At 38.9% G+C, this 23930-nt stretch overlaps 1 protein-coding gene across 3 annotated transcripts in view; it reads left to right on the top strand.

The window, feature by feature from the left end:
- Positions 1–21421, top strand: part of LOC139690006 (uncharacterized) — a 55132-nt gene extending 33711 nt beyond the window's left edge. For 2 of the 3 annotated variants that reach the window (XM_071587176.1, XM_071587177.1), the window contains exons 2-5: positions 9591–9750; positions 13517–13922; positions 17682–17970; positions 20105–21421. In XM_071587176.1, the coding sequence (XP_071443277.1) occupies positions 9591–9750; positions 13517–13922; positions 17682–17970; positions 20105–21364 (2115 nt within the window). In that variant the 3' untranslated portion in view covers positions 21365–21421. The remainder of the gene's footprint in view (positions 1–9590; positions 9751–13516; positions 13923–17681; positions 17971–20104) is intronic. The other variant, XM_071587178.1, reaches the window with a different exon arrangement.
- Positions 21422–23930: the final 2509 nt, after the last annotated feature.

The following is a 23930-nucleotide window of genomic DNA, read 5'->3' as shown; positions in this document are numbered from 1 at the left end:
TAGCCCAGCTGCATCTACAGCTCCTACCTCCGCCTCTGTGGGAGCACCACCCAGAATAAACCGTAAGAGTGAGAATGGGGGATTTTAGTGATAGACAGCAGTAATGTCAGACGTATGATGGTCCCATTGCGAGAGAGGGCAGACCATGAGGGTGTGCGCCAGCGCCTGACGGATGGTGCATTCCTAGTGGCGGCGTTCCCCAGGTGACGAAGTCGGTTGGAGCGGCGGCTGCGGGCAGGAAGTGTTCCCGGCTGCGGGTCGTGACTCATGTTGGCGTCAACGCTGCCGTCGACCGTGGATCTGAAGAGATTCTGAATTCCTTCAGGGATTTGAACTCGAAAGTGAAGGGGGTGGGTGATGTCGAGGGAGTTGATGTGAAGCTCTAGATCTGCAGCCTTGTCCCGAGGATTGATCGTGGACCTCATGTTTAGAGCCGAGTGGAAGGCATCAATCAGAGGTTGCATGCTTTCTGTAGTGACATTGGGGCGTCCTTCTTCGACCTCCATCCGGCCATCCAATCGTGTAGGAACCCCCTGAACCGTTCTGGTGGTCATTATGCGTCTGAGGCCGCTAGGTGTGTAGTGGGTAGGATATTCGAGCGCTGCAGGGCTTTTTTAGATTAAAGAGTAGGTCAGCGTGTAGGTCAATTAGTGGGTCTCTAAAGTCTTCTTTGCCAAATTATGTAGCTTTAAGTGAAGTGAGGTTCAGTGCTAGCAATAGTTCATTAAACACCAATCAGATAGTTTCGGGCGGAAAATTTTATGAGGAATTCAATATTAATAATAAGACGATCGTCATTAAAATTCAAAAAACCGTAATGTCAAAGGAACATTATTGGTTGGGAAAGCGTTTGGTACTCAATTAAAAGTCCTCATTCCCAAAATATTTACTCACGCGCATCTTACTGACCGCCCGTTGACAGAGACTATATTAGAATTAATTCAATACTAGAATTAGATCAGCAAATCAAGGATTTTTTTATCTCAACACAATTATCGCGACTTTGTAATCGGTGGAGATTTCAATGTCCCATCTAGTGGCTGGAACACATCGTTTTAAAACGAGCGACAAAGAAAAAGACCGCGGCGAATCACTGTTGAATTCTTTTACGTCGAATCATTGAATCAACTTGTCACTTCACCGACTAGGGGCGATAATATTCTTGATTTGTTAGCAATGAATATTCCCGAAAAAGTCTTTAACTATGGAAATCATAAGAGGAATTAGTGACCACAGGGTAGTAAATGCTGTTTCCGCTTCATGGGGATCCGAAATAAGAAGCCTAAAAGGAAAATTTACTTGTTTAAAGAAGGGGACCTCAATGGTCTTAAGTGCGTGCAACAGAATCAATTTGCTAGTTTTAAGATAGATAGTAATCACCGGAATACGAGCTCAGGATACGTAGAATCACTTCCTTGAGATCACGCGCTCAGCAGTAAACAAGTTCAATTCCTGTATATTTATAAAAGATAGCACGGAACCTAGATGGTGCAACGCGGATGTTAGGAAGGTATTACGAGGTCAAAGGCTATGTCACGCCAAGATGAAAATTGTTAGGGATGAAATCTCTTGCGACAAAAAGAATGAGATCACTTATGATTATATGATATGGCGAAGGGCGAATACCAAGAATGAATTTCGGAAAGCGTTAAGGGAATTCAAAAACAAAAGGTTAGCTGAAAATTTGAAATAGAATTCAAAAGCATTTTGGTTGTACGTCTGGGAATTTCAGGGAAATAAGTCAATTGTCAATTCACTCAAAAATGATAAAGGCGAAAGAGTAACCAGCAGTTTGGAGAAGGTTAACTCAGTAAATTCCTTCTTTCAAAGCGTCTTCACTAATATCCCACAGAATACCCTCAATAGAGCTTAGAGTAGCTTGATTTGTAAAAGGTTGTTATGATAAACTTAGTAGCATATCCAAAATATTAGAGTAGCTCGGCTGGGAATCACTCACGGATCGAAGGTTAAATTACAAATTGAAGCTCTTGCACAAATTGGAAGGAAGTCTCTTCAGCAGTGATGTTGAAAATGTATTATTACCCCCATCGTACGACGTAAGGCGAGTTCATGTCAGTAAAATTAGAGAGATAAAGTGTAGAACAGATAGATTTAAGATGTCATTTTTTCCACGAACTATAGGGGATCACATGATAACATCGTTCGACCGCGGCAGGGTCATGTTCGGGTAAAATTATTCTAGTGTGTGTTCACCCCCTGCCACACACCCTGGCGGAGGTTTGCAGGGTATATGTAAATAAATAAATTAAATCGTGAGACTGACATAAATTGTCGTCTATTTTCATGTAGGATAATGCAAAAAGTTATTTAAAGACTTTTGTAATTCCACACACTTTATTTGAGCACGACCCAGGTTTTGACGTTGAAAATTATCATCAGGTGGTCCTCACAGAAGCCAACTTTGTGTCTATACCTTCTCAGCGGGGGAGAGGGGGTTGTTCAGAGAGGGAGGTTGGAGGGGGTGTCAATCGTTTACTCGAAAGAATGATAGGTCTAGGAGTGGGGAGTTGGAGGGATACAAAATTTCGTTGGCAAGCTCATCCTTTCAACGGATACATTTTAACATTTTCAACTGCTCCAATGCATCGAGTCTTTGGCCTACAAAAGCCACCAAAGTGACTTTGTGACTAAAATTATCACCCATAAGACCTACCACTCTTTCAAGTCAACGATTGGCACTGGAAGCTGTAATTTCTCTTTCCCCCCCATTTACATTTTAACCTTTACCCCTTTACCCTCACTTACCCTCCCTCTCTGATCAACCCCCCTCCCGTTCTCAGAAGGTATATATACCAAGTTGGCTTCTGTGAACCAGTGTCGTGTTCTAAGTGAAGTGTTTGGAATTACAGAGTCAGTAACTTCAGTTTATTTCAATATTTCTTTTTAGATGTTATACAATTGAGCCAATTTTTTCAGTTTTTTTATTTTACAACGTTTAGGAAGTGTAGTCCGATAAAACAATCAAACGTTGTTACTCAATTCTCCTTCGAAGATCTGACGGCTGATGCAAACACATTCCTGCGTCACAGCATCTTCCGGGAATTCTTAGGAAACATGACCGAGGAACAGAACTTTTACTGTTTGGCAAGACACTTGAGAGGTAGCTTATGGGTGAGTCCATTGATTTTACTCTTCATTCGTGGAAGAAAAGGAAATGTTTCTGGTTAATGAAGGCCAACAGGGGAAGAAAAGCCTGAATTTCAAGCTAGAAAAGATATTTTCTAAGTAATCGCTGGGTAATTGATTTTTGTAATTCACTTAAATGTTCACAGTTTGAGATAGTTAGTTACGGAGAATATAATTTTGTAAAAATAATGCTTTTGCTCACTAAGTATATATATATTTAAGTGGCCAGACCCGGATTCTCTTGACCAACCCTCTGGAGCCGGGTTTCAAATCACGTTCCCAGTGTTTGCGTAATGTCATGAATTGTGAGATTTTTAAGTTGCGAGCACCGTCAAGTAACGTTGGATATCTTGAGTGTAATTTACTATTTAAAAAAAGCATTTCTCCCGATGCATCTAGTTGATTATTAAAGACCGTACGTGAGATTAACTGTCGCCGTAAGTTTATAATCCTCCGAGGAAAACATCACAGATCTTACATGAAAAGATCTCCCAGACGGAATGACTTTCATCTATAAAGCGAGACATAGCAATGGGATGGCATTGCCCAACGTGCTCATCACATCTACCCGTAAGCGTGTCGAAACTCATTGACTGTGAAATTGCCGCTAATTACATGCCCGTATAGCTTCATGGCACGAAAGCAAAATTATTTTTTTAACAGTTAGTCTCAGCCTTATTTCCCGCAAGGGAATGATTATAGTTCCTCTAATATAAAATAAGTCATAACTTTGGCAAATAAACAAAGCATGTTTAAAGAAATGTTTTAGTTGACTGCGGGAAATTCACTTTTTTTATTTATTTATGTACCCTGCAAACCACCGCTGGGATGTGTGGCATGTCGTTCTTTGCAGCTTTCTTTTAATTTACCGTTTATCCTAGGCTAGGCCTCATATTAATATGATTATCAGAAATATTATATTTAAAAAGTTTCCCGTGCATGGCCATACGAGCCATCTTTTAAAAGGCAATAAATGATTGTAGCTCTCCATTTAGCTTCTTTTAAGTTGTGAATTTCAACAATTGCATAAAAGTGGTTTTGTAGAATAGTAGGTAATTTGATTTTTGCAGACATTTTTGGTGAGCCTTACCCTAATTATTAGGGAACCGCTATCAAAATTTTAAAACCTTAGGATCTACTAGATCCTTCAAAGTGTTTCGTCTTTGAAGTATTTGAAGAATTTTACCGAAAATTGTTTTCAGAGAATAAATAACAAGCTTTCACTAGGGAGCAAACACTCTGAGCAAATAAAATAAACTTTGTTAGAGGCATCAATGGCAAGGAACGTAATGATTGGTTTCTTTAGCCGTAACCTGTTATCGACCAATTACTTCATTTCTTAATTGTATGTTTCACTGACGTCTGCCATAAGCCTTTCTTATTATTCATCCTTTGCCTTCATCCACGGATCTTACGTTTTATGATTGTTTCCATTATCTTAAATAGGATGCCAAATGGAGAAATCTATGCCATCAGTTAGGTTGGGTTGTAAACTGCTATTTGGGAAAATGTCTATCATTCAAATGGTTATGAGCAATTCTTTCCGCGCAAAGGTCGTGAACAATGGAGTGGAAAATGAAAACCATAATCATTCAAACTACCCGCAAATGAAATATTACCTAATTTCCATCTAACTTTCACGGTCAAATGGTAGATTTCTCTCAATAACCGGTGACACAATCCCCTACACTCTTACGGCAGCTTGCTGATTAATATGTAGGTGTGAATGATTACGGGGTCGGGTGTCAAATTATAACGACGAAGTTAAGATTTTTTCATTCCTTATATTATCATAGCCATTTTATTGTAGGATAAGATTTGTGAAATGCAGTCCTTGTAAGTATGTGCTCTTTTCTGTATCTCTTCTATCTTATTATGCCAGTAAAATTTTAGCGTTGCATTTCATGATTAAGGTTCACTTGGAGGATGAAATCAATGGAAGCAATCCTTCCATAGAGAACGCTTGTCAGAAATAGTGGCATAGTTTTCTCGGTGCGGCATCTTATTTCAGATGTCATAAGATGTGATTGGAATTGCATCAGAGTATTTAATGAATTTGATGAAGTTTTCTCGGGTCTTCCACCGGGTCAGGGGTTCCATATTGGCCGGCGTTTTGGTGTGCAATTCGTGTATCAGTTGTGCAATTTAAGGGATTATATTATTATTACTGACATTAATAACTCTTGCATTGGACTAAACAAATTTCACAGTGTTTTCTTTTTTTGTATTTCAAAAAAACAGGATCGATACTGGTAGCCCCTTACATTTAATTGAAATTTAATGTGTACATTATTTGCAAAATACATTTCAAAAACACTTTAAGTTATTTTGCGAAGGTAGAGCATTGCTACGTGAACAACATGTTCTTTAATTACATTTGCTACAAAATTGGACAAAATTTCCAGTTTGATAAAATAAACGTATTGTGTTAATGTCACTAAAACTCCATTTATTTTACACGTAGGCCATTTGCAATTAGATACACCTTTAGATTCGGCATACACATACTACATATTCCGTATAATTCCAAAGCACCCACATAACGCCAACAACCATCCATTCAAACAAACTCACCGCCGTTCAATTTCGTAGCCCACAGACTTAGGGCTACCCATCAACCGAGATTAAGACATAAAAAACAATTTATTTATCTCATAGTTCTTTCTTTCCGGAATGATTATTCTCCGCATATAGAGGACACCATAAAAAATAATGTAATCAAAGTTGATCAGAAACTGGGCAGTCCTAAACCCAAATATTACGATGAAAACGTATATTTCTGCCATATTCCCCGTGTGCAAAAAACTAAGTGAAATTTTTTATGATATGATTTGACAGCAGACATGACTTTCAAAAAAAAACTTTCGTGTACTTCAACTCAAACTATCCCAAATATCTACTCGATGACCCGGAATTGAAATTGCCGATTTTTTTAGGTTAAGGCGCATATGAAATGTATTTCATCCTTGGAAGTATTTAGATATTATTTTTTTAAGATCTAATAATGTTCGCCAATCAGTTTGAGATAGTGACAGTCACCAAATATATACTTTTGTGCGTCAATCGTAGTGTTTTTATAATTTAACACGTCTCAAAATAAAAATTAGAGGCTTAAGAAATATTAGGAACCTATAAAACAAAATCCAAACTTTATGATAATGATATATCTCCGTTTGGAATTTCATTTAACCTCATGCCATAATTCCCACTTCTGCACATCTCTCCAACACAAGTATGCCACCTAGAACCACACCAGGCTCCATGGCATTCAACACACCTATGACTCCCCTACACCTCCCATTCCAACTGATTAATAAAAATTTGCGTTAAAGCGCGTTTAGATTTCTTATTAAAATAGAAATTAGCTGCACATCTAATTCCGTGTTGTCCACTCATTGAAATCTTTCGCCTCAGGCTTATAAATTCAATCAAGCTTCCTCTACCGTAGTAGTAGTAGCAGGGACTTTGATTGACCTTGAATTCATTGTGTTTGATGATCGCCATGAATGATGGAACCCACGACTATATTTTCGTGGTTTGAGAATTATAAATATATTTATGTAGCTGGAGCCAACTAAGTCATGAATGCAAAACATAATCGATTCGTCATTTTTCTAGGTCACTTGACGTGAACTCTTATGTGAATTGCTATTATGGAGCTTTTAATTTAAAACTTGAGCTTGCTATACTCGAGCAGTCCCCCAGATCATCAATTTTTAAATAAAGTCATATAAAGTAACCCTTCATCCCTTTTAATTTCTTGGTTAACATTTAAGACATCTTAATCACATCAGGTATAGAGCAGAACTTCAGGTAGCAAATGACGTACACTTTGTCATTTCCAACAAACGGTGCTGCAGTTCTAAATTAGCGGGTGGCTTATACCGCCAGTTCTTCCAAACTTCAAGCCTATGTGAAAGTGAAGGGATGCTAGCATAGTTATGTCCATTCATTTCCAAAAAAGCAAATGTAGAAAGGTAATTGAGAAAAATTATATATATATATATATAATTATTATTATATATTATTATAAATACACATGTGCTAATAGACATTGTCAGGTGGCACACAAGTCCCAAATAATTGCAAAAGATAATACATAAAACCAGACGAACACAAATCTCTTTAACAAAACAAGTGAATCCTCATCCCATTTACAACCATTAATCAGCAAGAAAAAAAAGATACATAAAAAAAATTAAGCTATAACATATAATACCATACACCACACATAAATCAAATTTTTACATATATACCTTACATCTATTCTTAAAAGTATACACTCGGTTAGGAAAGGGCTCGAATATTTTTGCAGGTAAGGTGTTCCACTCAACAATTGTTCTATTTAGAAAAGAAAATTTTTTTTTATTTTTCCTCTGTGCCCGGCATTTTATCTTAAATTTGTGATCATTTCTGCCTATAAAATTTGGGTTCCCCGCCTCTTTCCTAAGATCTGCCCAAGCTTTCTCCCCCTTCAAAATTCGGAACATTCCACAAAGTCTGCTTACTTTTCTTCTAGATTCTAGAGGTTCCCAGCCCAGCGTTTCTAGCATGTCAGACACACTCTCCATCCTCCTATGTATATATGAAGAAGGCCTCTGAGAGGGCCGAAAGATCGAACAACTTACCGTGTGAGTGTCCTTTTAAATGTTGCTATTCTATTTGTGTTATATTGTGTCAGCCTATATATATATATATATATATATATATATATATATATATATATATATATGTATATATATATATATATATATATATATATATATATATATATATATATTTCATTATACAGTAACAAACAATGTAGAAACACAAAAAAAGATCACTCACACGTTATTTATTGATAATTTCGACGGAATTATACTCCGTCTTCATCGGAAGATAGAGGGGCTTTCACAAGGAGGAGGGAGTTGATGACAGGGGCGTTGAGTAAGGATGTTAAGAAAAGACTCGTAAAAACTTTGATATGGAGCGTAGCTATGTATGGCGCGGAAACGTGGTCATTGAAGCAGGAGGATAGACGTAGACTGGAGGCTTTTGAAATGTGGGTGTGGAGAAGAATGGAGAAGGTGAAATGGACAGAGAAGAAAACAAACGAGGAAGTACTTGGTATGGTGGGCGAAGAGAGGGGTTTGTTGGGAGCAATCCTACGGAGGCAGGAAAAGTGGCTGAAGGGGGTATTGACCGGCAGCGGGATGTTGAAGACTGTAATAGAGGGGAGAATGTTAGGCAAACGAGGAAAGGGAAGGAACAGGATAGGGATGCTGGACGGGATGAAGGGAGGAGGAAGAAAGTACTCAGAGATGAAGAGGGGACTAATGTAGACTAGGATACTGGATTTTGTATTTTGTTAGGAATCACAAAATATTTATTTAGTAGCTGTGTCCATCCAAAAACCTACCTTAACCGGTAGATTACCTAATAATATTAATAATAATTGACGACAGGGGTTGGGTGAAGGTATTAAGAAAAGGCTTGTTAAAACGCTGATATTTAGTGTGTACGGCGCAGAAACTTCGCCATTGGAGCAAGTTGATAGACATAGGTTGGAGGCTTTTTAAATGTGGGTATGGAGAAGGGTGGAGAAGGTGAAGTGGGCAGAAATGAAAACAGACGAGGAAGGGTTGGAGAAGACTAGGTATGTTGGGTGAGGAGATAGGGTTAAAAACAAATTGAATAGCTTCGGGCATGTTGTGGTGGAAGTCGAACATAATGAATAACTGACCCTAGCACTATTAGTTATTCATTAGGAGATAGGGTTGTTGGGAGAAATCAAAAGGAAGCAGGAAAGATGGATTCACAGCGCCTTGCTGGAGAATGCAGTTGTTGTGTGTTGAAGTCAGTGATTTATGAGGGAGAATTTCAGGCGAACGGGGAAGGGGCAGGAATGAGATAGGAATGCTGGGGGGAATGAAGGAAGTAAAGAAATATACGGAGAATAAGACGGACTTTCTGGTGGAGGAGGATGTTGGATTGTGTTTTGCTAGGATTGACGATCAATATTTGGCTGTTGTGTCCATCGAAAACCTACCTTAACCGGTAGATTACCTATAATTATATATATATATATATATATATATATATATATATATATATATATATATATATATATATACATCGTATTTTAAAAAAAGGTCGGAAGACTTAAGGTGCCATTCCTTTAGTACCCTTTTAGGATAGTGATATTCATTATTTAAGCAATAACTTGATCAATTTAAAGCTTAAATTTCACTGACTGCACTCTAAATACCGGCAAATGTTTGCAACTGATATTATTGATATATTCTTCCGAGTTGTGAAATGTTCATATTCCGAACTCACGTCACTGCTCAGGTTACGCCTATACATTCGGAACCAATGAGTCATGATAGCTACACTTCAGTTACATGCTCCGAGTCATTTCTGTTGTAACTAGCATGGTATTCCTTTTTCTTCGGTAACAGGCAATCATCGGGGTTAACCTGCCTTCTGGAGGTCGCGGAAAGTTTCTCCTTTTCACCGTATTTCTACTCATCTCCACGGCAGCCCTCCTCTTGGTCGAGAAAGCTGCCGACCACGCGGGATACAGAAGCATTGTTAGCGGAACACAAATGCTATTTTTTGGTAAGAAATCTGTAGTTCCCCTTTAGGTAACTCATGAGAAAAAAATGAGAATTGCTGAAGCAGAATAGGACGGCTAATGAAAGAATTGAACCTGACCGGTTCTGTTTTTAGAGAATTTCAGAACATAAGGAAATGGCTGCCTTGGTCACAATGGCGATGCACAACTATTTTATTCGTGAAAGTGTTTTCCCATGGGTTCATTTCCTTTCGGAGTTTCCGTGCTGCTCTGTGTAGTGGACCTCCACCATTAAGAACACATTTTCGGGGGCCGGTGGCCTCTTCTAAAGGGTGATTTTTCCAGGGAACCTCAGAGCGTTTCTCCGCCTTCGCGATCTGTACGGTGACGTAAAATACTATCATCGTTACCCGTAATTAGTTATGATGCTTAAAGTGTGTCATATACCAAAGCCTCTTATTGCTGTGTGATTAAAGTTGACACAACATTCGGTATCTTTCTAATATAAATGGGAACAATGAGCAATTAAGCTCATTAGATGACACTCTCTTGTTGCAGGCGTTTAGTTTTACCAGAAAGCGTCAACCTAACGAGCAAACGGACGTCTGATTACGAAAAGTGTGATGGACTGCGCGTGTTTATCAAACATTTCGCGTGATTATTTTATGGCCCTCTTTTGTCGCGGGCATGAAGTTTCTTTAGAAAACATAAACACTGAGAAAACGCACGTGCCAGACTGGGAAAATTACGGGGAACTCCACGGGTTTAGCAAATATTTTGTTAGGTTATTAGTGCCATAAACCATATATTTTTCAAATGAAACGTGATTTATCAACAAGCTTATGAGATGTGAGTTCATTTTGACATTTATGGGTTTTTAACTAAGTATGCCATAACTTTTCGAGAAAATTTATAATCCTATAAGCTTGCCTTGCGAGTCAGAGCAGGAAAAATGTGAATTAGGTGGAAATAAACTGTCGATTTTTGGTAATACTAACGAAAATCATCGGATTTTATTGGGTTTGAGTTGTTTTTTCCGACAACAGATGCATTTTAAAAATCAGCAATAACATTCTTTTATTCTTGTATGTGAGGCGTGATAAAAGGAAAGAGATGGCAATTGTCTTTTCTGAGACACGTATAAATCTACAGGTACTGGCAATCCTGTATGTTAACTCATGTAGGGAATACTACCTTGATCAAAAAGTTCCCGGAATAACCACCGTGTGGCGCTCCCATCGTTCCGATTTGAGTTCTGTTTTTTTTGTTAAATTGGTACATCTGTTGTTGATATTCCCTTTAAATCTTAGTGTCATAACTTGACATTTGCAAAAGTTACGTAGCCAAGAGTACATCTATCTCTGTGTGTGTTGGCGATTTTTTACAATTGCAGAAATGGATTTAAATTTGCAACAACGAACTTGTATTAAATTTTGCGTAAAAAACGGATTTAGTGGCGCACGGACGTTGGAAATGTTGGAAAAGTGTTTCGGCAACGATTCTCTAAAAAAAACGGTCGTTTACCAGTGGCACGAGCGGTTCAGAAGTGGTCGTGAGTCAATCGAAGATGATGAACGCAGTGGCAGACCATCGACATCGAAAGTCGGTGAAAAAATTGATAAAGTAAAAGAAATGTTGGTCAATAACCGCAAATTAACCATCAGAGAAATAGCGGAGGACTTGAACATTGCCTATGGATCCGCCCAAGACATTGTGGTTAATGATTTGTGTTTCCGTCGTGTAGCATGCCAAAAGACCTCAATTTCATGCAAAAAAGAGACCGTGTTGACGTCGCAAAAGACATGATTTGCGAGGCTGAATCCGATCCCACATTCATCAAAAGGATCATTACTGGAGACGAGACGTGGGTTTATGAGTACGACACGCAATCCAGACATCAGGCAAGTGAATGGCGTTCACCAAATGAGCCGAGACCAAAAAAACCACGTCGTTTTCAGTCAAAAAAGAAGGCAATGCTGACGGTTTTCATGGATTACAACGGTGTAGTGCATCATGAATTTTTGCCAGAAGGCCAGACAGTAAACAAAGAGTATTATTTGGGCGTTATGAGACGTTTGCGTGAAGCAATTCGCCGAAAGAGACCAGAAATGTGGGCAGAAAACTCGTGGATTTTGCACCATGATAACGCACCGTCGCACAGTGCCATCATTATTCGTAATTTTTTGACGAAAAATGCAACAAATACCATCCAACAGCCACCGAATTCACCTGATTTGGCTCCCTGTGACTTCTTTCTGTTCAATCGAGTTAAAAAACCATTACGGGGAACGCGTTTTAGCAGCCGAGAGGAAGTAATGGAAAAATCGCAGGAAGCACTTACCGAAAACCGAATATAAAAAATGTTTCGAGGATTGGATCAAGCGCTGGCATAAGTGTGTTGCAGTCGATGGGGATTACTTTGAAGGGGACAATATAGATTTAGATGAATAAACTTGTATTTTTAATTTTCTGAATAAATTCCGGGAAATTTTTGATCAAGGTAGTATATTCTAAAAGCTACGTCTTCTGAGTTAGGCGCTTCAATATTCTATATTGAAATGAAAAGAAATTATTGACTTTGAAGTTCCACACACTTTATTTAAAAATACGACCCAGGTTTCGACGTTGAACGTCAAGTTACGCCGGATACAACAAATTTTATCAAGCGTCAATATTAAATTCTTTTATAGGGTATTTCATGGGTACTAAGGAAAAAATCTTATCAAAGCGTAAGCGTGCGATTTAATTATAATTAAATATCCCACAACAGAATAAATCAACTGAAAAATAGCATTTATTGCTTTCCGAAGGGTACTGTGCTTCCGATATTTGTGAAATTAGGCCTAAAATTCACGATCGTCCTTACTGTTTCCAACAGGAATGGGCAATAGCATTTCAGATATCTTTGAATGGACTTTAAATGAGCAAGCTAGATCCATGGGGAAAACAATAATAAAAATGCAAAATAAGTTGCGTCGAAGTTTTTAAAATATGTACGCATTGGAGGATGACAAATCATCCGATTGTTTTTCAAATTATATTCCCCGTCCAATTGCCGCTCTTTTCTTAGAAAACTGCATCGCATCGTAACGAATATACCACTCTGAAATATCTCATGACTAATAAAGTTTTTCACGAATATACTCCTCGGTTTCAGGCTTCCCTTCGCGGAAGTATTTAGTATCCACATTAAAAGATTTTGCACTTTATCAAAGACTGGAAATGTACAAAATTTTCTAATATGGTTATTAGAATTTTTCCATCGTTCGAGAAATTAGGTTTTGCCCATTTAGCTTTGCTTAAACGACGGATTTATGTTGCCGATATAAATGACAAAATTAAGTTTGATGTCTCATAAGCAAAAGAGGGGACTAGAATAATCATTTTTGAGTGAGCTCATCAGTGATACTTAGCGTTGCATTGCCGCATCGGTCAATGAGTTTAGTTTCGGCAGCAGTTAGCCCGTCCCTGATTCAAATTAAGTACCACTGCAGATGAGGGTGGATCATATGAAATAGACAGGTTTCATAGGAATACAGTTTAGGCGAGGAAAACTTTGCAGTGGTCATAGGTGCACTTTTGGTTTAAAAAATATATTTAGTTGACTCAATTTCTAGAAGAGTTTAGGAGTGACCAAAAATATATTTTTCCATACAGAAAAGCAGTTTATTAAATGAGACGATTGCCACTGTCTTGCATTGGGAGGTTTTCTGTCTTTGTCTGTATTTACTGTTAGAAATACGTTCAGAATTTTTCATCGCACGGCACTGAATTTTTTTAACCTTTCCTTTCTTTTGTTTGGCGCTCAAGGGAGCAGCGATTCGGAGGAGGAAGACACTGCCGACGACGCTCAACCGTGTCGGATCCCGCAGCTTGATCCTTGGGACCCTTCCATCCGCTCTTACGTGAAAAAGCCCAAGGCCTTCTCTTGCAAAAATCCTCCCCCGCTCACAACACTGCAGTCGCCACCGATCCCTAACGCTTCCCTCAGCCTCCCGACTGCCGACGCTTACGTCTCCCCTGCACCTCCAGCATCCTTCGAGCCGCCCACTCTTCACCGACCCCCGCTCCCCCCACGACCCCTGATTAAAATTAACGCGAGCCTCGAATCCCAGTATGGAGCTCGCAAGGATGGAGTCCTCAAGTGCTGCGCCGGTGCCGTGAAGAGAGGACGCGTGGTATCCGTGGATGACAAGAGGGCCGACGGTAGTTACAGGTGGGCTGGGCCTCCTCCCCTCGCGATTTGGCCCTGGGATATTCACTGAACTGGCCCTCGACCTTTTTCAAGGGATCCGTTTTCATTATGCTGATGTTCGGTGGCAAGGGAACTGAATTTCCACGAAGGACGTATTCTCTTTCGTGAAAGAAACGCGTTTCGGAACAGCGTGAATAATATCGTAGTCACCAGACAGAAAATTCCTCAGTTAATTTAATATAAGGATTAAGTAACGTGGGGTAGTAATGCTGCCTTTTTTTAAATCTAGGATGTGGATTTAGAATCTTTATCTCAAAAGAAAATAATATATGACAAACAAGGATTCATGTTAGGAGGAAATACTTCTAGTTCCATAACTATTAGTTATAATCACAAACATTCGGGAACCGTGCAAAACCTAACCTCAAACCAGTAAACTATCTATATAAGGTGTATATGATACATTACCCGGTGTTTAAGCTAAAAATATCCACATAGGAAAATGTAGCTACGATAATAACTACGTTAAAGTGCCGTTTAAAAAATAAATATATGATTATTTTTTCCAAGACTTAGTGCAACCTTGGAATTGAATCAGAATTATCGAGTCTAATACAATGTTTAATCAATTTCTATCCTATCATTATTATGCTACCATCATGTCCTCTCATAAACGATGCAATGCCAGTTTTTATGTGGCATATTAGGGTGCATTATTTATGCAATGAGAATTAGGGATTTCTTGCAATCGTCAAGCATTATAAAAAGATTATTTCCGGTCAAACATTAGCTAAAAACAAAAATTGTTGTGTGGTTCGAAATCTGAAATTGCCCCCGAAACTATAACCTGAGTCGCAGTGAAACGTCATGCTTCTGTTTGCTGATTATCTTTCGAACAAGTGGTAACTTTCACACGAAGAGGTAAGCCGCCAGACACCTAAATCCTGATCATTGGATAGAAACTCTGTGAAACATGATTTTATTAAGTAGCAAATAAACATTTAGTGATAAATTTAATTTCGAGTTTTTTCGAGTTTTCGAGATTACTCGGAAGCCGTTAAGGGAAAGGAAATATAGCATTTCAATTCACAGTTCTATTGTTTCTGATACTAATATTTACTCACATTAACATAGGTTAGGAAAATCTTAATATTTTTGTTTACTATTACGTTTCGTGATAAGGGGCGGTCCTCTAAAACTTTATTTTTTCCACACACAAACAGCTTACCGGCAGGTTACATGCAATATCAATTACTTCTTTGAAAGCTAAAGAACAACAAATACAATCATACTGAATTCATTAGGACCTCCATAATGCATCCAGGACCTCATATTTACAGCGCGCATCAATGTATTGGACATTAAAAGACATACTGTACTCTATCTAATACGATAAAAACTGGCTCATATTGAAGTATTTCCTATATCAAATATGATTGTCCAAAATAAATTTTACAAATATCGTTTCGAATTCTCAATTCGAAATCTGTGGGTTTAGATTCAATTATCAAATTGAATTACATTTTGAACAGTCCTTCATCCCACTCTACCTCCAGCCTCTAGCCATTGACCCTACTGTGATCATTAATTTTCTTCTTCTTTTTTATTAATTAAAGACAATGAATCGTGCTTGAGTTTTTGAATAAATCACTGTGACTGTGAGTCACAAATTATATGAATGATATCTATGATCTGGTGAACAAACTTTTCAAACCAAGGAAATAGTTATGGTAAGCATAGAGCTTGGTTGGTCAAAATGGAATGATTTACAGCCATTATCATTACAACAAGGACCTCTCGTACATGCCACGTACCCATGGGCAGAATTCTCTGCCGGAAGAGGCACTAGATAAATCAGAGCTCTCGATAACAGAGCGTCAGTTCTGCTCTTCCGGTAGAAAGTCAAGAGTGACTTCTGAAAATCTCACATCTCGGCGGTCCATGGTGTACTCTTGGTCCATCTTCTTTTACTGAGGGAGCTTTCGAGACTTTTTGATTCTGGATTCACAAAATGCTTTGCTTGCACCAAACTTCGAAAGCTATCACCGAATCAACGAATTACTGCGAATCCTTGCGATAAACGGATTTCTAAAAGTTTGGCAAACCGTATCATACTAAGGTCGGAAGTACAATACGTGAGTTTTATCAATTTCAGAAAATTCCACGCAAAAAGTGCGATTATTACTCCAATTTTCTACAAATCGTGCAATTAATCAAAGATTGATACTAAAATTTTGAAGATGAGCATGTCTACTAAGATTATTCTCTAGGATTCAATTCTTGTTCGCTTAGAATCTGCAATATCCGGTTTCTTTTCGCGGCCTATCGCTTAAATTTTATCTGAGGATGCTATGTATTCTGTGAATTTACATTAAGTATAAGTAAGATTCTGGTAAGGCTCAAGCGTCATTTAGTGTAAATTAGTAAATCGCGTCATAAGCTGAAATATTTTCGAGCCACAAGATTTTTTTCTACGATCTGAATCTGAATAATTCTAAAGCTTAAGCACCGCTAATGTTTAGGGAGATTAAATATAAACGATGAGGTTTTGCAGCTTATATTAATAAAGTGAATGACATTTTAAAACTCCTACAGCCACGAATAATTGTGCCACTTGTGTTGGTACTTCACCAGAGCACTTAACGCCAACATGCTATGTCGTTGTTTCCGGAAAAATCAATTTCTCGCCAGAAAGGACCACAGGTTACATTCATTCTATCAAAAGACGGACATCTACAGATTAGTTGAACGACCCTGTAAGAGAGCAAATTTACTCGCAAATCACGAAGTGGTTTAGGGTGAAATTAATTCCATTCCAGGGATCAGCTTTGGGAAAACAACAAACGCAGGAATTACACAGACAGGTACACTGTCGCCGTTCAACGTGCCTGGTGTCAAACCGAAGGGCGGGAAAAGAGCTCAAAAACCCGAAGAAATGGGGTGCACAATAGGTGAAGATGAATACGTGTAGTTCAGCCACAACATGGCTTTCTTCAGCATAATGAAGGGTGATCGGTACTGTATTCTTTAGTTTTTTACATTTTATCATAGCAAAGTTTATTTCTCTCTACCCTCATCTTGAATGAAGTCAATCGAGTAAAGCCCGAAACTTATATGATTAATACTTGTCTGTTGATTTAAATAAAATATTCAGAAAAAATACAACATTTCCAAAGAGTACACAATGCGATTGTAAATTTTAAAAGATCTTAAAACTGAGCTAATAAAAATTGACGATTCATCCCTAAAGGTAGTTAAATATTGGTTCAGTCTCAAGCATTTTTAACAAATTATAGAGTCAAACCATTGAATTTCCCTCTTAATGCAGCTTATTCATTGGTGTTAAATAATATTATCTATCTCTCTCCAGCGAGGTAGTATTATTTTAAATTCTGTTACAATTAATCTTGCGTCCTATTTCTGTTAGATAACTGCTATGAAATTTGAATTCAGTTGAATTTCCATATTTGCAGCTTTATGAGCAACATTTCTTTTTCATCATGTAAATTTCTATCTCCTGCAGTCCAAGGACTTTTCGGGGAAACGAGAGCAAGGCTCGACATTTTATTTATTAGGCTCGAGATCTGGAACGAATTCGCGGTCGATAAATTCACCAAGCAAAATGGATGTTCTAATATTCTTTAGCTGAGGTATTTGTCTTATCCTTGATATTATGGAATGGAATTCGAAGTTATGGCTAAAAACTGATATCCCACCACATATTTTTTTAAATTAAGAAATTATAATAACCTTAAAAAAACACTTGTCATCCAATTATAGGTTTGAAAAGTGCCAATATTTTAATGGCACAGCCAAAGTCGAGTCAGACTTCACGTTGGTCGAGTGCAAGAGGGGGAAGAAGAAGGTGTACACGGACATGCACTCGACAGTGATCCCGACTAAGGCTGCCCTAGAAAAGATCGAAGCCGCCCGAAAGGGTCCATTACCGCCCAGCATTCTGCTTCTGGGCCTCGACTCCTCCTCGAGGCTCAATATCCACAGGACCGCCCCTAAGATGATCCACGCGCTGAATGAAGTTGGTGCCGTCGAAATGAATGCATACAACAAGGTCAGAAAATTATTCCATCAACGCATGAGAAGTCGAGAAAATTTAATTCGAGCGAACTTTTCACTGACAAGTGGGATTAGGAGAATTAAGGTCGATCTTTTCCTTATGGGAAATACTGACCTAGAGTTGGGTTTCATTTTGCTCAAAAGATTTTTACGAATCATTTCAATAGTAAGAAGGTACGTGAATTTCACAAAAATCTATTTTTAGTCGTAGGATAATGGCTGAACGTATGGTATTTTTAGTTGAGTTCGTTTTTTGTGAAACCTTAAGTATTTTACCGAGATAATCCTTTCAAACGCAAAATTATCTATTATCAAATTATAACTCGATCCATTTCGTGGAAGATTTGTTGATACTTACTTATGGAATATAAGATTATTATTTTTGGCGTAAGAAAGCACCTACATATACAGGGTCCGTACAATAAGTATCGGAACTGGTTCCAAAAATCAAAATTTATTGCAGTTATCATTACAATTACTTAATAATCTTCAAAATTCATTCCTCCTGCATCGATACTCTTGGTTCGGCTTGTATTCCACTCTTCAAAAGCCCGCTGGAAGTCGGTTTCCGGAATACGGTGCTGAGAGCCTTTGTCGTCGCCGCTTGAACCGCCTCGATGGAGTCGAACCGATATCCTTTGAGCTCCATTTGAGATATTCATTGAGGTAATAACGTTGTTGAGAAAATCTTCATCTTCCTGGACGCAGTCCAAAATTTCTTGCGAAATTTCCATCCTGTCTAAAATCCACCTCCTGTCTCAACGCATGCCCGGAGGCGACTGAACTAAAGTGCGCCTGAGCGGTGGGGGACCCTTCTACCGAGCCGACCGGTCAGACCCCCCATCCACCACTTCGTTGAGGCTACAACGAACCAGTCACGATACTTATTGTACGGACCCTGTAAAATATGTGATTATTAGTATTGAATTGGAAAAAGCAAAAATGAGAGATATGTGGGTAAAATTGTCGACGGTTAACTCTGCCTTCTGATTCTGACGACACTCGTGCCTTCCCCGTTTCTCCGCGAGTTCTTGATTTTTTGGAGCTCAGTTTTCCAAGTTTGGGTGTGGGCGTGAACCGTGTCGTGGTTATAGTTTTCACTCATAACCAGATCTCTATTGTCTCCTTCGATAGACAGTCCCACTAAACCTTGGATCTGATAAGTAACTTAGCATTGCCGAATGCAATGATGTTGTCCCGGTTGAGGCTGTATTCCGCGATGGCAGACTTTTCGGGATTTTTCTGTGCTCTTTAATGAAGGTTTCGATGGCGCCGTCCTTCTCAACGATGCATACTTCCCCACGCTCCCAGGGGTGGGGCACACGCAAGGGTTACTTGGATCGTCTATCGAAGGAGGCAATAGAGATCCTTTAATGAGAGAAAAAAAACTTCAACCGCTAAACGGAAAACGCCCAAAGCCAAACTTGGAAAACCATGCTGACCCATCATAAGGCATCTGACTACGGAAAGAGGATATATAAAACTGGCAGAATATTAAGTCGGCATTCGAAGCCATGAGTCCGATGGCAGAGTTAGCCGTTGAAACGTTAATCACTGATCCGACTGGAGACCCGAGAGCACTTCAGTCACACCATTCGCCCGGAAAACGCCAGATCATTCTTCAGTTTAATTATTTTTTAAAGGAAACCTTGAAAAAATGATGCTGGGTTTTAGTCCAGACTGGGCTAAAAATTGACATAAATAATAAGGAACTTCCTCAAATAAAATGCTTGCGGTTGGTGTTTGTGAGAGAATTAGAATCCAATTTCGATTGTCGTGAAACTTAGGTAATATAAAAAACACTACAAATTTTCGTAGTTTACAAGCACAGAATTTTTAAATAGACGCCATTAAGTTCCATGCCGATGTAAGAAATCGTTTTGGTGAACCAAATAAAAGAAATATTAATTTTACATAAACGTTTCCCATTCTGTGGCAAGACCAATCGTGGCATATTTATTTATTAGTTTTTTCACATTGTGGAGGATAATATTTTTTATAGATTTTCGTAATAAAAAACATTTAATAAAAGAATAATATTAAATTTATTATAGCAATTTGCAAAGATTTGCTTGACTCCCCATGATGATGTCTTTGATACTTAATTTAGTTTCTTTGCCCATTCGTAGGTCGGAGACAACACACTGCCTAATTTGCTGCCCATCTTGGCCGGAGTCTCACTTCCAGACGCTAATGACGTGATATCAAAAGATCGGAAGCAGGTTTACGGCAAAGGCTGTTGGCCACACAATAAATACGTCTTCGACAAATGTCCATTCATATGGAGGAACTTCTCCGAGAAAGGATATGTGACCATGTTTGGTGAGGATGAACCGGGAATATCCATCTTCAACTATCACAAACTTGGCTTCAGGGAGCAACCAACCGACCACTATCTGAGACCTTTCTACGTCGTGGCGGAGAAGAGGCTGCAGAAGACGACGAGGGACAAGGCCACCTGGTGCTATGCCAACAAGGACACCTTCACCCGCCTCATGGAGTACCTGTGGTCCTTCGTGGACACCTACGCCCGTAGGGTGCCGTTCTTCACCCTTATGTTCATCACTGGGATCAGCCACGAGAACCCCTCTGATATCGAGCTGGCCGACGCCAGGCTTGCGGACTTGGTTCGTCACGCGGTCGAGGCGTCAGAGGGCGGAGAGTCAGAGGACGGCGGTCTGTTCCTCGCCGTCTTCAGCGACCACGGGAGTCGCTGGGGGTCTCTCAGGGAATCACCATTTGGCTGGCTAGAGGAGAGGCTACCTTTCCTCTTCATTCGGCCTCCCCACGCCTCCAGCTCGCTGGCATATCAGACATCGGCGGCCCCTCGATCCCATCCCGTGCTGCTGGCGAATGGCAACCGTTTGACCTCGCCCTTTGATTTCCACGAGACGCTCTCGGCACTGCTGCACGGCAGCGAAGATCGGCCTGGCGGTTCCTCTTGCGCGGACTGCTTCGACTTACTAAGTGAAATGGTGCCGGAGAATCGGACTTGTAACGATGCGGCCATTCCGGAAAAGTGGTGCGCGTGCGCGAAGGAGGAGAAATCCTCCGTGGACAACGGCACAGCGTCCCGAGGGGTTTCGTTGGCCGTGGAACATCTCAATGGAGTGATTCAGGGAGACGGTCGTTGCTCCCTTCTGTCAGTGGGACATGTCATATCGACTACTCTTAGGTCACTACCAACCACAAAGAGTGGGAAACGGCTTAAGTTTTTTGTGGCGGTTTTCTCGACCGTGCCCAGTGACGCAATTTTTGAGGTAACTATTTTTGTGAAAGACGGTGGGGTGCTTCAAGTATCTCCAGAAATCAGCCGTCTAAACGCATACGGAAATGACAGTTGGTGTGTCGATGATCCGTATAAGAAATTGTATTGTTATTGTATTTGATTACTTGTTCCTATAAATATATATTCTATATATTTTTTCAGTCGATGGGTCAAATACCTGGATGATTTCCTTAAAAACGTATGGAAGTAACTCTTCTGCATCTCCTGACTATGGCTTTTGCGTTGGTCGGTCGGTCCAACTGAAATGCACTATTCGATAATCACCGGAAAAGTATACGAGGCAAAAGCATAACGTCAAAATTCAATATCAACTAATGGTGAAGTTTATACGCTGCATATCTATGTGGATGAGATAGTTGATTCTCGTCAATTTTGCGTAGTCCATTTCCAAGTGGGAAGTTAAATGTGATGGGTGAGGGAGGTTACGTGATACTATTTGCGGTCGTCCAATTTACGGAGACTTTTTTAACTCCTCCCAAAATCAGTGAACATATTACCCGACCTTCATCACCCAATCTCATTCCCCGTCTATTTCTCTATATTCTAATTAGAGAACAGCCACTTCTTATTTCTCCTTAGAATCTAGCTTATTCCAATTGGAAAGCATTTTTTGCTCTTTACTAATGCAGGGAAAAATATTAATGAAAAAACTGACTTTGAGATTTTCATGTGCTGCAAGTTTACAAGATGACCTTTTCACAATTATTTATGTCTATACTGTGATATTGATGTGTTCTATACACGACAGTGGAAACTTCTGTACCAGCAATGAAAAGGAAGTAAAAATAGGGATAAGACAAATATGAATAACTTTATGATATCACGATACTGCATTTATTGATTTTATTCTTTTTTATATGCACCCTGCTAGGAGAATTCCGTTTTTTACTTTGAAATGATTTTTTCTAATATTCTCACGCTTTTTCGATTGATAGCTTGCAGAGAGGAGTAAAATATGCATACTAGCAAGCTATAAAACAGATTAAAATACAATATTACTAAAAATGATTAGTTCATGATCGTTCACCCGTTCTTAATTTTTCAATTTTACACGAAACTGTTTTTGACAAATTGATGTCATCCGTGTGATTTCATTCTCCAATGTATGAAAACTGGCAAAAAAGTCTACATTCAATCGATCACCATTCGAATCTGTATCATCGACCTAGCGGTTAGGATGATCGCCAATCGGAAGATTCAGGTTCGAATCTCGTTATATGAATTTTCAATGGTGAATTTTCACATTTTTGGATATAAACTTACACTGTTAAACAGCACCGTACAAATCATGGTAATATTAGGCATGATTGAGATTGACATTGGCAACATTGGCACGAATATATTTTATTTTTGAGGGAAAATTAATCTGTCCCATTTTCCTGCCACAATTACAAAGTTTTGCTATTGTCGAGATAAGGGAGGTGCTGCAATTGCATATGTACACAAATTCCGTTTCGCTTCCAGAAAAAAATATTCTTCTACATTATAACCGGGCAAGCTGTATTTTCTCTTAGGGTGTAATTCAGTCTTCATCGCAGGCATTCCACACACTACGTAAGGACACCGAGGAACCTGACGATCCTTGGAGCTAACAAAATGCTTTTTGAAATTAATTCTCATTACATTTATCCCAAGAATCTACATTCTTACGCTATTTACCGCCATACTTCCAAATTACTTATCCCTTTTTTGGTTACCAAACATTTTTCCATTTTGGTTACCAAATTTATCCTAAATTATATTTTTCCTCAAAACCTCCACCAACCTACATCTACAATAAATTCTTTCCACTTAGTTCCATATCACTTTAACTTTTGCCTACTCTACTTAATATCTCTTGTGTCTACCTCTGGGAGTAAATTGTTTGAAACGGTAAAAGTTAAAATTATTTCATATTTTTGGATCATTAAATATTGCTGTACTTTCGTTTTCTTGAACAAATTACGAAAATGATACTTCGTCGAAAATATTTAACAAAATTTTGCTTTAAGCAGGATACTTTTCTTTAATTTTGTCATTTTGCAATTCACCAATGGATAATCATAGATTATAAGTCAATTTACGTGAATCGTACGATAATTCCTAAGAAAATCCAAGAGGTGACACTCGTAGTATCGAAAAAGCTTAGCGTTTCGTCAGCCTCATCTCTCACTGTACTGCTTTTAAAGTTTCAGCGTTATCCGTTAAATGGTTTCAATGCCATAGTCCATTGAAGCAAAAAACTTTTGCATATTTAGAAAAATGGAAAAAATGAGTTTTTTTTAGTGATTGAATACTTCTATTTAAAAGGCTTAACACCGAAGGAGATCGATGAAACATTGTCCGGGACGTCAAGTGGAGGTGGCTTCCTCTGAAATGATTGACAAAATTCATGATATAGCTTTCAGCAATCGATGAATCAAATTCGCGAAATATTTGAGGCTACAGGTGTACCAAAATGTACCATTTTTTCAATTTTGCATGAAAAATTGGTTGTGAAAAAAATCTCGGTAAGATCTGTGCCGCTCTTGCTCTCAGTGGAGAATAAATGCAATAGTGTGGTCGATTCGGAGGCTGGTTCACTTTTACGCCGAAATCCTATTTTATACGTCGATGCATAACTGTGGGCACAACATGGATACCCAACTACACTCCATATACAAAGGAACATTCGAAACATTACGTTT

This window comes from Hetaerina americana, unplaced genomic scaffold (genome assembly GCF_022747635.1).
Source record: "Hetaerina americana unplaced genomic scaffold, ioHetAmer1.1.p SCAF_3, whole genome shotgun sequence".
Classification (NCBI taxonomy): domain Eukaryota; kingdom Metazoa; phylum Arthropoda; class Insecta; order Odonata; family Calopterygidae; genus Hetaerina; species Hetaerina americana.
The sequence above is the reverse complement of the archived record's forward strand: the minus strand, read 5'-3'. Positions and strand labels throughout refer to the sequence as shown.